This window comes from Strigops habroptila, chromosome 1, assembly GCF_004027225.2.
Source record: "Strigops habroptila isolate Jane chromosome 1, bStrHab1.2.pri, whole genome shotgun sequence".
In the NCBI taxonomy this organism is placed as follows: domain Eukaryota; kingdom Metazoa; phylum Chordata; class Aves; order Psittaciformes; family Psittacidae; genus Strigops; species Strigops habroptila.
In genome coordinates this window covers 40,674,655-40,689,374 of record NC_044277.2, presented here as the reverse complement: position 1 = coordinate 40,689,374, position 14,720 = coordinate 40,674,655, and the positions used below count along the sequence as shown (strand labels likewise).

Here is a 14,720-nt window from a genome sequence, read left to right as displayed (position 1 = left end):
CTATTGTTATTTTGAATTAAAACGTACTCCTTTGATTTCACACTCTTCCAACACTGCAAGCCCCAGTGAAAAATTCATTCGTTAGAACACTTGTAACTATCCTGGTTTCTTATGAGAGAAATTTTGGGATGCTCCAAGTTGGATGTGAACTTCTATATTTCAGAGCATGCTCTGTTGGAAGAGCATGTTCAAAGAAACTCCCAGATTTCACAAAATTTATATCACTCCTAGCCATTCCATTGGCTAAAACAGGCCCTAACACTTGTCTTAATGGCTGTTCGTATGAATCTTCATAAAGAGGAAAGAGCTAAAAAATTACATAATGACACCTTGTCTAAGTTACAGAACAAAGAACAGCCCAGATCTCATATTTTACATAAAGACTTCCACTAAATATCATGTTCAAGTCCTAGAAGATGGAAACTTCATGTCACCCATTTTAAGCGGGAATTCACCAATTAAAAACTGAACATGCCCATAACCTTGGCAGTTGTAGAAGATGCTTCTACTCAGCAATGTGCTTGCAAACACTTGCACCAAAGATAACATGAATCCAATAAAAATGACTTTTTTTTTTTTTTAATAGCAAAACTGCTAAAGAAACCCCATTTGAAGCAGTCAACTTCCCCCAAAAAATTTAAGCATTGCTAAATTCATCCAGAGTTTCACTGGGGCAGGATAACAGTCAGAAGCTAAAAGGACCCTGTTTGGTGTATTATGGAAGTTAGAGGCTGAATGCACAGAAGCAATCAAAAGTGATTAGCAGAAACAGGAGTTTCTAGGGGAAAGAATCTGCTTGACAGGCAGAGTGAAACTAAGAAGAGATCTTTTTGCCATCTGTTCCCTCTATATTCAAAGAAAAAGACAGCAACATATTTCTTCCCTTCCCCCAAAAGCAGGACTGCAACAAATGAGTAGGTGACACACCAGTATGGTTAATGGGGACAACCAACCAAGGCCCTAAATTCTCTTTAACTGCTTGTGCCAAAAGGATTTAAGAAGCAATGCAAAATACCTAGAGAAGTAACAACTTCATTAAACACAAACTACAGCAGCAAAGGCAAAATGTACACATTCTGCACACAGGAGCTTTACAAAATGGCAGAAAACAAATATTAACAGAATAATTCTACAATTTCTGTAGAATGGAAGCATCTGTTAAATGTCTAGAAAATATTCAATACGTTTTGACTATTCTCTAGACAGGCTCGCTTGAAGAGCTCAAAATTCTCAGTGCGATTAGAAAGGAGAGTACTATGCAGTTATGAGAGCAACTAATCTTTACACCTGGAAAAACAAAGTCTCTTTCTGAAGTGGTTAATAAAACAATACTATAAAATTATTCTACTCTTTTTCTTAGAATATTCTCTTTTCTTGGTAAAGAAAAGCAAAAATACCTTTTGTTCATTCAGCAGGTCTGTAATAGTTTGTGACATTTCATCCAAACTCTGTGCTGCCTTTACCAGGTTATGTAGAGCTCGTACATGCTGGTGAAGAGGTTCAAAGTCACAAAGTATGGGAACCCTTAAAAACAGAGTAAGATTAATTTTTTTTCCCCGCATTGTTGGTTTAATATTCAAACATATTAAATTTTTATGTGTATATTCCAACAAGGCTAAGCTTCCCTCTGTATAAGGTTTGTACTTTCTTCATTTCATCTATTTTACATGGAAAATCCACTAAGACTACCTGGTATATGGGTTTTAAATTAAGAACTTGAAAGCTTTTGAAGAGTAGATAATGATAAACACAGTGATAGGAAACTAATGTCAGTCTTTCCTTCTGAGGAAAACATTTACCAGTAGTACCTAGAGTTACAGTAACAGAAAAGAATTGATAGTGATTAGATCTGTAATTGAAGCACTTATGTTTGCAAATGACTATTCTCTCCCTTTGGATTCCCTCCAATCCAGCTCTTCCTTTGAAGTAGCTATTAATTCTCTACTATTTTATTTTAATGATAGGTAACATAAATTAAAAGACTGATTAATGTGTTGTGATCACATTGCAAGTGTTGCAAGATGAGCTTTCAACTGCAAGTTTTCTAAACCTTTGGAAACGCAACATTTATTTAATTTTTCTTGAGAGTTCATATATCCAGGATTTTTAATTTGTTCAGCAGTAGCTCCACTGAAATCACGAATCAGGAGTTCATTTAGACTAACAATATAATAAAACTAGATTATACTTCAATGTATTTTGCATTCTCTATCCAATATATAGGGCAAGTGGTGCTAGTGTATTTTTGTAGAATTAAGATTTCAATAATCACTCAAACATATAATTTCAGAAAACTGAAGCACTGTAAGTAAACAGAAGCATCATTTTAATTATGAAGCTCAGTGGTTCAGTGCTGAGAGAAAAGGACTTTGTGCTGGGTCTCAGTTTGCTTATTGCTTGCTCTTTAGATGTTAAATAAAAACACCAAAAAAAGTACTGCTCTAAAGTTTCTTCTGAGCCTCAGCGCTACCAAGGTGTACAACAGCTTTGCTCACCCGAATTGCAAGTCTACCACTGTCATCATCATTTCCACCAAATGTAATCCTGAGCTCAGAAACCAGGAGAAATGCGACATAATCCTACCTCTACTGCCATCAAGTGGAAAGATGTATCACTACAATTCAGACCAACTAAGTTTGGTAAGTGACTGGTTTTCTGAAAATAGCAAGGCAAATTTCTTCCTGAACTCAGTCTGCACTTCCCAGGAAGGTATGAAAATTCTCACAAACCCAAATGTCAGGCAAAAATCAGCAATATGATACCACAGCTTTCACTTTTTTCCTGCAGAATCACTGAGGAGCAAGCCTAAGAGCATAACAAGAGAAATGAAAATGGTACATCAGCTGTACCATTATCAAATCCACTATCAAGCTGACTAAGCTCACCATACTTATTGTATACTTATTCCAGCAGCAATAACATAAGGCTGGCCAGGAATTCTGAATCAAAAAGAACACCAGTACAAAATACAGGTGAAAACTGCAGTGAACTCAGCTCCTGTACTGAGCATCAATTAACAAGTATCAGGCTGATACTGTCAGTGAACCTCACAGATGACAGTGGAGCATCCTCCTTTTGGATTTATCTTATCATCCTTTGTGGGACTATGGTGTTGGCACTAAAAAAAAAAAAGAAATCTCGGCAAATTTCTATCTGAAGATGCCTTCTAGAAGAAGGATGATGGATACATGCAGCATCTGATTGTGGTCAGAATGACAGTCAAATCTCTTCCTAGAGAGAACCTTACACAGAACTTGCTACTGCTCATTTCTTGCCCATTATTTTAGTTGGCATTTCTCCATCTGACTGCTCAGGTTTAAGATGTATGAGTTTGAAAGCTCACTCTAACAGTCAACTTCTCCAGAAAGACATCTCCAAGTTCTAGGTAAGGAACTAATTCTGTCAAGTTGCTGAGAGACAAAACAACAGCTTTCCTGTGTACATTTGTATGTCTGCCTCATTGTCGGGACTTAAGAAACCTGGAAATAGAGCTTATGCTCAAAATGATGGAACTTTCATAGACAGCAGAGGCACTTAGAGAATACAGTTTTCATAAAATCAGCCTGTCAGAGAAAAAGCAGTAAGTGAATATAGGAGATGCCTCTGATCTCATGCTGGGCTAAAGACATTTATTTTATTTGCTCCAGAATACCACTTAACAAAGAGCAAATGGGGAGGGAGGAAAAATCAATCTAATTCTGATTTGACAATTTTTTTCTTTTTGTTTTAGCTATGAGGCAGAGAGGAACGTCCAAAAATCTTTAACATCTTGATTCAGAATACATGTGTTAAAATTACCTGATCTTGAATACATGAAGCATATAGATAATATGTATCTGCATTAAATCAGTGAAGACCATTGCTTAAGAATGGTTTCAGTTCAAAAAATACTCCTGCCTGTTCCTCAGGAATAATTAATTTGGGGGTGCAGAGAAGAGGGAAACGAAGGGAGTGTTATCAGTGGGGAAGCTATGTCTGTACCACACAAAGTTTAAAAAGGTGCTTTACCTGAGTAATGGCTGTACTTCTGAAGGACAAAAAGACTGCAAAAACTGCAAGTCACTTAATGAGATATCGGGAAGCTCACTGTCAAATCTGCGAGGTTTTCGTGTCTGTATTAAGAAGAAATAATATACATGTTGTTAAGGTAAATAATATCAAGATGACTAAGGAAGGATTAAAAAGAGCTTCATTAATAACACGGAAAATTTGGTGGTTAAATTAAAATTTGGTGGTTAATATATATCTCTCTCAAAAGATTTCACACTTTTTTTGAAGGAACCATGTCTGGCCCCACCATCCTAAAAACCCAATCATTTACATTTATAGTCACTAACTCTATTCTACTGATGCCCAAGGCACTATGGACAGAGTATTTCAGCTGGAAGGGACTACAACCATCATGTAGTCCAACTTCCTCCCCACTACCACACTTCATAATAACATTAAGGGTGCACTTGAAAGTTAAGGAATAAGAGACAGCACAGAAGCTTTATTTATTGTGACACTGAACAGTCAAGTATTAATTCAGTTCAGTATTCAAAACACTAAAATGAGTAACAGTCTTTATTTTCCAACTTTTTTTTTTGTTTTTTTTTAAAAGGTGCAAACAAAAAGCTGAAATGGTTAAACAATGCAAAGTGAGATGGCAACATTAGAATCAGGGACAGTTTATCTTACTTGAATTAGCTACGCTGTATGAAATTGAAGTTAACAGGCAAAGCTTGATTACAGCTATATTTTTTCACCCCTTCATGTTATCAGCTAATAAAAAGATAAAAATGCTTTTCCATTCATCCAGTGATTATAGAAAAACATGAAAACCTTCTACTTGCTTTTACCATCTGCTTAATTTTATGGCTTTATTATTCAGAAAAGAGAACTGGATGATCAAATTATCCCTCTTGGCTTCATTTTACTCATCATTAACAGCCATTTTTTGTTCAATACCACAGGCTCCTTGTTAAAAAGGAGTATCAAGTTGACATTTCCTCTCCCATCACACTGCAAGTTACAAACCAATGTTAATATAGGTCACTTGAAATAGCAAAGAACACGAGCTCCTAGCTTGTTCATCATTGTGTCAGAGCAACATTACAGGCGTATAGCTTGACTGAATTAAGCTTCATTTTTTGATTTATGAAAATACTGTTTATAAGAATAAAGTTAAACCCCAAAGTATATTGAGTACATACACAAAAGGATGGAGGCCAGGAGTCAAGTCCTCTAAACAAACGATTCCTTAGAAAAGACTTCCCTGGGCAAAGAAAACGGTTATTTAAAAGACAGAAATGCTGCATACAAGCAATGCCTCAAGAGAAAATGATTAAGCTACTGTAGTTTAACAGCTGAACTAAATTTGAAAGCATTACCAACTATGCCATTTCCTGACAATTGAAAATTGCAAGTGACCACAGAACTTCATGCAAAACCCACCATCCAGGTAGAATTTCTCACTCACTTCATTGAAACACCTTTTTGCATAAGTTCACCCCTGCAAAAGCCTCAACTCCTTTTTCAAATTTTCACTGTAATCTTGCTAATCTCTTTTCCAAAATTTTGACAACCTTTTGCTCAATTATCTTGTTTTAGCTGTTCAGTCAGAACAGGAATTACAGACTTTACAGAAAAAAGAAAAATTAATCAGATTTTTTTACCAGCAACCTTTTTTTTTTTTTTTTTTTTTTTTTTTTCTTCTTTTTTTTGACTTCTGGTCAAGATATTTAGATGTGGGTCTTTTCTTGCCTTTTTTCCTGAAGTAGTACACAGCAAGTCATAGCAATACTCAAATATTCAGTAATAGTTTTAAAAGTGTTATTTAAAAGAACAGTAAAGCTCACAAAGCAAGTTCAAACAGAAACTGCATTTGAATGTAATAATTAGAAATCTTAACATTTACAAGCATTAAACTAATTAGAAGTTTCACAGGATTTTTGATAATCTATACAAAACAGTTCATTAATTTGATTAATAGCAAAATTAATAAAAAATATTTCGTCCATAATAGGACCATCTGACACACATTTCCTATTTAAGTAAAAAAATTATACAGGTATTTAAACTTTCACAGAAAGTCTTTTAACTAAAGACAAAAGCCATACTTAACCACAATTCTGATTTCACAGAAAAAAAACCAAAAAACTTACTGAACAGTTTACCAAAAGATTCCCTTTTTGCCTTTTCAGCTTCATACAGGTGTTTCCCATCTTTTATTAAAGCACCTGCCCACTGTGGAAGGGAAAATATTTTAGTTAATTGTTATTTGATACATTGTCATGAAGGTTTAGTCTTGAGGTTTTACTTACCTCCCTGTAGTGTTTTATGAACATTTTTCTCCTCACAACCTCAACAACAGCCAGGCAGTACATTTGAGGAACAGTACTGAGAGCCTCTACAACCTTGACCCTTTCTAGGAGCTCTGTTACAAGACGAAGCAATGCTTGCAGTTTCTCTCCATCTTGGTCAGCATGAAGCATTACAAAACAACACCACCTACAAAAGTAGATTCCACTTTAGAAGATAACAACTTAGTCATCTTTTCTGCATTTAAATTTCACTGAGATTAGCGACATGTCTGGATGAGCTGAACAATGACATCATTTACATGGGACAACAGGCTACCTGGAAGTATCAAGCATTCGTAATTCAGTAGCCACCTTGCAGTTCCCTGATAATTTCTCACAGTAAGATATCCACATCCACAGTAAGATATCCACATCCTCAAAAAATGAACACTTAACCACCATTTGAGTTACTGTATTGTTTTTGACAAGTAAGCTCTTGGCATACAAAACCCTAGGAAGAATAATAACGTAAATTCCTGAGCAAAGATTTATAGACAAAAGGTAGTCTCTTCTTAAAGTACTTACTGAAAAACATTAGTAAGGCATTAATATGGGTAGCAATATTGTCCAAGAAGTAAGATCAAAATACTTTTTGGGAAGTTCACACCATCTACTCACACATTACAAGTAACAACCCCTGGAACATGTAAATTCTCACACCCTGTAATCACATTTTCAATTAGCTTATTGATATGACCAAAACAATATCAAGCACAGCCACCAACATAACTAAGTCCCAGGGTAACTACTGAAAAGATGATAACTGGTGTGTTTGAGGGGAAACATTACAGTAACTTTGCCACCACAGAAGGCATAAGGTGGAGGCATATCCCACAAGTATCAAAATCATTGTTTTTTGTTGACAGAAATGATCAAAATAATAAATACAAATACGTCAATATTAAGTAACTTGAAACATATACTAATGGAGAAACTATGAGACAGGCACTGTTGACTTTCTCATAGTAATAAGTAATAAAAACATATAAAAAAGGCATTATACGAAGCCAACAAGTGGCCAGTTCAAAACACAAAGGGATGAACATTTTCCATACAACAAGTAGTTGCAGAACTTGCAAAAAACAAGAGGAGTTTGTGGATTCAAAAAGCTAGACTAGCTCATGGAAAAAACCCTCCATCAGCAATTAAAACCAGAAGAGCTACTTCTAAATCAGATATTATTCTCTAAGACTTACTATAGTAGAGTTTATGTTCTTTTCTCATTATTAGATTCCCACTATGGTCATTTGCTACTACTAACTGCTACTGAAAATCAGCTAGAAGAACCTTAGGTTTGACCTAAAAACCAGGGTTAGTTTTTTTTTTTCCTGTGTGTTTGGGTAGTTTTAGTTGTGGGTTGTTTGCTGGAGTTTTTTTTGGTGGTTTTTTGTGTGTGTGGTTTTTTTTTTTTAATGTATGTACATACATATATGCGCCTTATTCTTCTCTTCAGATCTATCTTCCACGCATTCACTCTTCACACCTCCCTAGCTTATTCCTTACAAAGGGATGTAGGTATTTTCCTCTAATAACTCACGAATTAAGTGTATACTACACAAATGTTCAACACATAGGAAAATAAAGTGATATATCCCTAAACATCTGCTACAGTGAAAAACAGTAGAAAAAGGTCAGTCACCTTTTCACTGGGCTAAGAGCAGATGCATAGGCAACAGACAAATTCACATTTCGATTCACCTAGAAGTAATTTATTTTACTAACACAACAGCATCTTTGTCACTAGTGCACTGCTGATTCTGCTTTACTCCTTCCTGCACTTGCCTCATCTGCACAAACTGCAGTCTCTTCAAGGAGAATTAAAGCAAAACATCTACTTGAAGGATATCCAGCATGCAAGTCTAACAGGGTCACAACATTTCCAAATTGTTAGCTGCCAGCATAAACAACGGGTTTTTTTCCCCACAATTATTAAACTCTGTATACTTTTCCTATATATCTGATATGACGAATTACTGAAAGCTTATGAACTCTAGTAGTGTGAAAAAATGTATTTCCCATTAAGCAATACAGACTACTTACTGCCTTCCGTGTTATGAAGAGGCTTACATGAAAAATTGCTATTTTTACTGGCTGTGACTAAATATAATTATTTTTGACAAACTATGAGTAAATCAAATTACTAGCATGTTTTTCTGCTTTGATGTAATCACAAGCTACTGAAGAGTGCTTCACTTATGCTTATTATAATCCTTTGGAAACATCAATATAATTGCCAATCAAATTTTAAATAAGATACCAACAGCTTCTGAGGTTCATGAGAGGAGAGGGGACTGTAGGTTCTTGGATATTGTTTATTGATATGAAGACCATTTAAACTCTAAGAAAAGTTTCTCTTAGAATAGCATTTTGTTTCACACTTACAAATAACTTCATAAACAAACTGAAGTGATCCAACTTTCATTTTCTCTCCCATTAAGAAAAACTCCATGCATTACCAAAGATTTTCTTAAGACACATCTTTTAAACAGTCTTGATGCAAGTGCAAACAATATAAAGTGGAAAAGTTGTAACTTACTTCAGTCTGACTTGTAGATTATTTGCAAGCTCCTGTTTGGCAGTGGTACATTTCTGTTTAATATCTAACAGTTTTCTGTGATTAGTTAACATAATCATCAGCTGATTTGCATGACTCAAACACAGATCAGGCAGCACAGAAGGATCTTTCAAGTTCTCAGCTCTCTTCTGATTAGCCAAAAATCCCTAGAGTGAGAGAGACACATTTTTTACAAAAGCTCTGTGACATTCAAAAAGTATGGAAGCGATCCATCTTCTCTGTAAGGATTCAAGCATTTCAATAAACTTACTGTAATCATTGAGAAGTATAACAGAATGCTACATAGACAAGTGTCAAAGTTCCTTTCTTTTCATTCTATAATTCAGTCCAAATAAATGTTATCTGACATTTCCCTCCCAAACACTTACCAACACAACTCTATAAGAACTTTACACAACTAACCAATCCCAGTGAAACACCCCAAAAGCTAATGAATCAGAAAAGCAGCTACTAGAATGGAGGGAATCAACCACTGTTCTAATTTCTGCAAACAACCAGCCTGTTGACTGCTGGCATATATGCGAGACGTAACATCAATTTAAGAGTATATGTAGTACTATTGTGGGCTAAGGAATGCATCTTTTGCATACCAAAATTCATACATTAAACTAATTCTTTTTAAAAGCCAAGATCACAGCAAGACATCTTATTTGCACACAGGAGTTGGGCATGGCAAAGAATTATCTGTTGTGGACGGTAACAGCATGAAGGGCAAAACAGGAAAGATGGACTGCCTTACATAATCAGCCATCTAAGACTTGTTTACAGGAGGCAACATATATACAGATACACAAAAGTGACAGTGAAGACAGGGGCTGCTGGTATAACTGCTGTGCCAGGCTACTGACTGCTGGAAACAGGGTGGTTCTTTAGGCAAGAAATTCCTATCATGTCTCTGACATGTTGCCTAAGCATCAGTGGTCACTACGTTTGTAGTTCTACAAACTCATTTATTAAGCCTTTGTTTTCTTAATAAAGAATTCAAAACCAGAATATAGCTTTTTGTGTTTCTTTCTGAAGCTGAAATTGACAAGAACAGTAAACCACAGTTATACAAAACTGCTGTAAAATGAAACCACCATCATTATTGATTTGATACTGAATGTAAAACAATCTTGTTATAAGATGTATAAAACACATTTGCAACGCCTGCAATAAATATTTATATCCTAATGAGAGCAGCACAGAAATCAAAGGAAGTATCAAACAAGTATATTAAGTATAGTGAAATAAAAGGAAGATGCACACTGAAGACTGAAGAGAATACTGAAGAGTCAATTGTTTACTGAACTTATGTACTGAATTAGTGAGGATCCTCTGGGAAACAAAAGGAGGCTGCAAATGTTTTAACTGTGTGCATTATCCAAGCCAAGTGAACAGAAACCAGAAAAGGTGGAATAAACTGTTATTAAGAAGAGGACAGCTACATCAAAAGAATTTGGGCCATCTAGTCAAGGACAATAAAGACATTGAAAAAAACATACTGTGATATTTGTTAGGGAATTGCTAAGCACCAAAATGAAAGGAGTATAGGCATGAGAGCATATAGATTTGAACTAGCCAAGAATATCTTAACATCTGAGATTAACAGATGTTTATAAACATTAAGACAATCAGATTCTATACAACTTTGTAACAAGAATAGAGAAGTCAAGAAAATAATTGCTTTTAAATAGCAGCTCAGTAAGCTTTTTAAACAAATCACATGGCATGGAGCCTGAAGTTGCACGTAACTGGATGCAGTTATGTGTAACCCTTCCAGCTTTATTCCCAGTTCCATAAGGCTTTTGCCATTTCTGCATCTGTGGAACAATTTTTAAAATAAAATCTAAACTAGGGAAAAAGAAAAAAAAAAGGCATCAATAAATTGTGGAGAAATCCAGGATCTAAGTAATCAATTGTTCTCACAAGTTCTTGCCTTTCCAGCCCTGATCAGATGACAGGATTCATGACATGCGCATCACAATCAAACTAAGAAGGATTCTGAAAAACAGGTACGATAATGCCTTCATGGATTCTTCCCAATGACTATGTCCAAATCAAAGAAGCAGTAAGAAAAGAAACATCTAAAAACATTTTATACTGAAATTCAAACAGTGTAATAAGCAGTTGAGACCACCGTGGATTGCTATAAACCTACAAATGTAAGATTTTCTTTAAGGTAACAGCAAGCAGGAAGAAAATAAAAAGTACAGAATATGTACAGAGTACAAAGTCCTTTTCCCAAAAACTTTAAGCGAAAGAGAACAAGCCCGGAATCAAAAATGCCATCTGCCAACCAGGTTTTTTTGAAGCATGTTTAATAGAGTTAATAATCATAGAATACCAGGTTGGAAGGGACATCAAATTTCACTCGGTCCAACATTTCTTGGCAAAGCATGACCCAGACTATATGGCCCAGCACTCTGTTCTAAAAAGTGTCCAACACTGGGGAATCCACCTTCCCTGTCCAACTGAAATCTCTCCAGGAGTAACTTACACTCACTATCCCTCATCTTTTCCATGTGACACCTTGTAAAAAGGGAGTGTCTGTCTTCTTCATAGCCACCCTTTAAGTACTGAAACATGGTGATAAGTTCTCCACTGAGCCTTCTTTTCTCTAGGCGGAACAGACTCCGTTCTCTCTCAGCCTTTCCCTATATAGCAGGCTTCCCAGTCCTTTGATCATCTTCGTGGCCCTTCTCTGGATCCTCTCCAGCTTGTCCACCTTTTTTTTATAGCAGGGACCAAAACTGAACACAGCATTCCAGATGTGGCCTGACAAGAACTGAGCAGAGTGGGACAGTGACATCTTTATCGCTGCTAATGATGCTCTTGTTGATGTAAACCAGCATCCTGTTGGCTTTCTTTGCCACTGATGCACACTGTTCATTTATATTGAGGTGCTTGTTCACCAGGACTTCCAGGTCCCTTTCCACAGAGCTGCTCCCCACCCAGGTAGATCCCAGACCATGCTGCATGTTTGCCCAGGTGTAAGACCCTGCACCTGTCCTTTCTGAACTTCATAAGGTTCTTGTTAGCTCACTCTTCCAGCCTATCCAGGTCATTTTGCAGGGTGGCTCTCCCTTCCAGTGTCCACTTCCCCACTCAGTTTGGTATCACTGGCAAACTTGGTCAGGGTACACTTGATCCCATCTGCCAGATCATTTATGAAGATATTAAACAGCACTGGGACCAATATTGATCCCTAGGGGACCCCACTAGTCTAGACCATAACGTGCCAGTTTCTCTAGGAGGAGACTGTAGGAAACCGTACTGAAAGCCTTGGAGAAGTCCAGGTAGACAATGCCCACCACTTGCCCCACATCTAAGACTGCTTTGTCTTAGAAGGTGATCAGGTTTGTCAAGCATCACTTGCCCCTGGTGAATCTGTGCTGGCTTTTCCCAATCATGAGCTTCATTTGACTTGTGACAGCCCCCAGTATGATTCACTCCATAACTTTCCCAAGGACTGAAGACCGATGGACCTATAATTTCCTGCATCCTCCTTTGAGGAAAATGGGGGTGACTCTTCTTGTAGATGGGTGTGACATTTGCCTTCTTCCATCTCCTGGGACATCCCCTGATCTCCACAACTTCTCGAAGATTATGAAGAGTGGCCCTGCAACAGTGTTGGCCAGCTCTCTTAAGAAGTAACTTCTGTGAATCTAATCGATGGAAATGCATTTGGATGTAACAAAATGTTTTGAAAAGCTACACTACTAATAGGGAAATTAAAAATAATAAATGAAATAAAGCACAAGAATATGTTAAAAAGGATAAGCTATTGGGCAGAATCACACTGAAAGATTACTCTCCAAATTTTCTAGAGGCATACTCTCACTACATACCGCCACCTACTGACCACAACTCCATATACTCATGCAACAAACCCCTGCTTTCACAAAAGATCTTTTTCTTAATGTAACAAAGCAGCTTTCTATATTAAACGTTAGGGGGAGGAGATCAACTCTTCAACTACATAACTCAGGATGTAAGTTTTCACATGAAAGGCTGTTTAATGGTCAGTTAATTGCAAAGGCTGACTGGAAGCAAAAGAACTCTTAAGGCAGGTCCAGGAACAAGCAAATTCAACAATGAGGCCTTCTAGCAGCAGATGAGTTGTTCCGTGGAATAAGGTTGGTTTCAAATTTAATAATGAAACTGAAGTTGGAGCAGAAAGTCAACTCAAATTCTGGAGATAACATCAGATTTTTCTGGTCTGGGGAAATAAGCCTGACTACAGCTTCCAATACGAATACTGCCAATGGAATTACCATTGAGATATTCCTTATCCTTGTTCTATAAAGTACCTTCGCTTATTCTTTATGAACACAAAAAGTTCTCTGCTGGAAGGTGTGATGTAAAGTAAAATTGCATGATTTTTTTTTCTTTCTCACCCAGAAGAAACTTAATTTCTAAAACCCACCCCCCCAAAAAAAACCCAAACGCAAAAAAACCCTCAAAAAACCCCAAAAACCCCACAACACCTACCCCCCCAAAAAAATCCCAAAGAAACAAACAAACAAACAAACAATAAAAACCCCCCAGATGTTTCCTACTCCAGAAACAATACCATATATATACTGATGTATCTCAGAAGCCAGCAATTTTATACTGGTGCTTTTATGAAAATGCTGATTGGCTGAATTGGAACTAAATAGATTACATATTACCAAGAGAGTGTCATAAGAAATACTCTAGCTACAAAAATACACAGCTTAATATGCAGTTGACAAAGTTGCAGTGAACTACAGCTCTGCATGTACCTAGTACGTTAAGACTAGGATATTTTAAGTAAGACATTTTTATTTTGTAGAGTGACTTCTTCTCCAATGTAGATGAAGTGACATAAATGTAAGCCCTAAATTTAAAGTTCCAGTGCTGTCCACCAACCATGCTACATTTTCAGCTAGTTAGATATTTTTTAAAAAGTATTTACATTAATATTGTAGCTGGAGTTATGAGCTGAAAACATGACTACACAGAGTAAAAACTACCAATATTTAAATGCCAAATTATTATGACTATAGCACCTTTTTGAGCACCTCCACTGTGTTATGTTGAAAACTATCTTGCATTAAGACATGCAACTGTTTTGCTGCAATCTTTAAGAGCATATGCATATCAAAAATCTGCCATTTTCCAATGTTGCACACACAAGTGTGTATTACCTGAGCAAGTTCTTTTTGTTCATTCACCAGTCTGCTGCAGCTTGCTATCATCTGGTCTAATGCATAGAGCCTATCCTCGAGGCCTTTAATAGCCTTCATGTTCTGATTATCTAGTTTGGCAATAGTTTGGCGACATTCTGCCAGAAAGGGTTGGATGATCCTTGGATCAAGCTGGAAAAAAGGGGAAATAAAAAAATGTTTATTAGCAGTTGACATACTGAAAGGTGATGTGAGCTACTTAAGTGCATTTTTTTTTAACCTTAATATTTATTTTTTTTTAATAACATGTACCTACATCTGTTATTTGTTTTAGAATTCTGAGCTAATGAGTCTGAGCATTTTATACCACAGCATGAACTTCTTCGAAGTACTCCAAATAAACCGTCACAGAACTCAAGATGCTTACAAGGGTAAGAAGGGACAGTAGTTGCAGGTACAAGGCAGGGTGCAGGGGGAAGAGGCAGTTTAAAGGTAATGGACACAGTTTATCTGGAAAAAAGTCCATATGCCTAAAAATCAAAGTAAGTGATGAATGTGACTCAGTGGAAAGTGCAGTAGGAAGGGTGATGGGAAAAAGCTGCAAGACTCACTACCCTTTCCTACTGAATTAATGTTTTTATTGATTGCTTAGACAAACAGATCAGTTCT

General features: G+C 36.5%; 1 protein-coding gene across 4 annotated transcripts in view; it reads right to left on the bottom strand.

The window, feature by feature from the left end:
- The window catches only part of RB1CC1 (RB1 inducible coiled-coil 1), a 59,703-nt gene that overhangs the window by 23,539 nt on the left and 21,444 nt on the right, over window positions 1-14,720 (bottom strand). For all 4 annotated transcript variants that reach the window (XM_030494007.1, XM_030494094.1, XM_030494267.1 and 1 more), the window contains 7 exons: window positions 14,073-14,243; window positions 8,881-9,065; window positions 6,306-6,492; window positions 6,147-6,228; window positions 5,196-5,257; window positions 4,009-4,112; window positions 1,398-1,524 (listed from right to left, as the gene is read on the bottom strand). In XM_030494007.1, coding sequence (XP_030349867.1) covers window positions 1,398-1,524; window positions 4,009-4,112; window positions 5,196-5,257; window positions 6,147-6,228; window positions 6,306-6,492; window positions 8,881-9,065; window positions 14,073-14,243 — 918 coding nt within the window. The remainder of the gene's footprint in view (window positions 1-1,397; window positions 1,525-4,008; window positions 4,113-5,195; window positions 5,258-6,146; window positions 6,229-6,305; window positions 6,493-8,880; window positions 9,066-14,072; window positions 14,244-14,720) is intronic.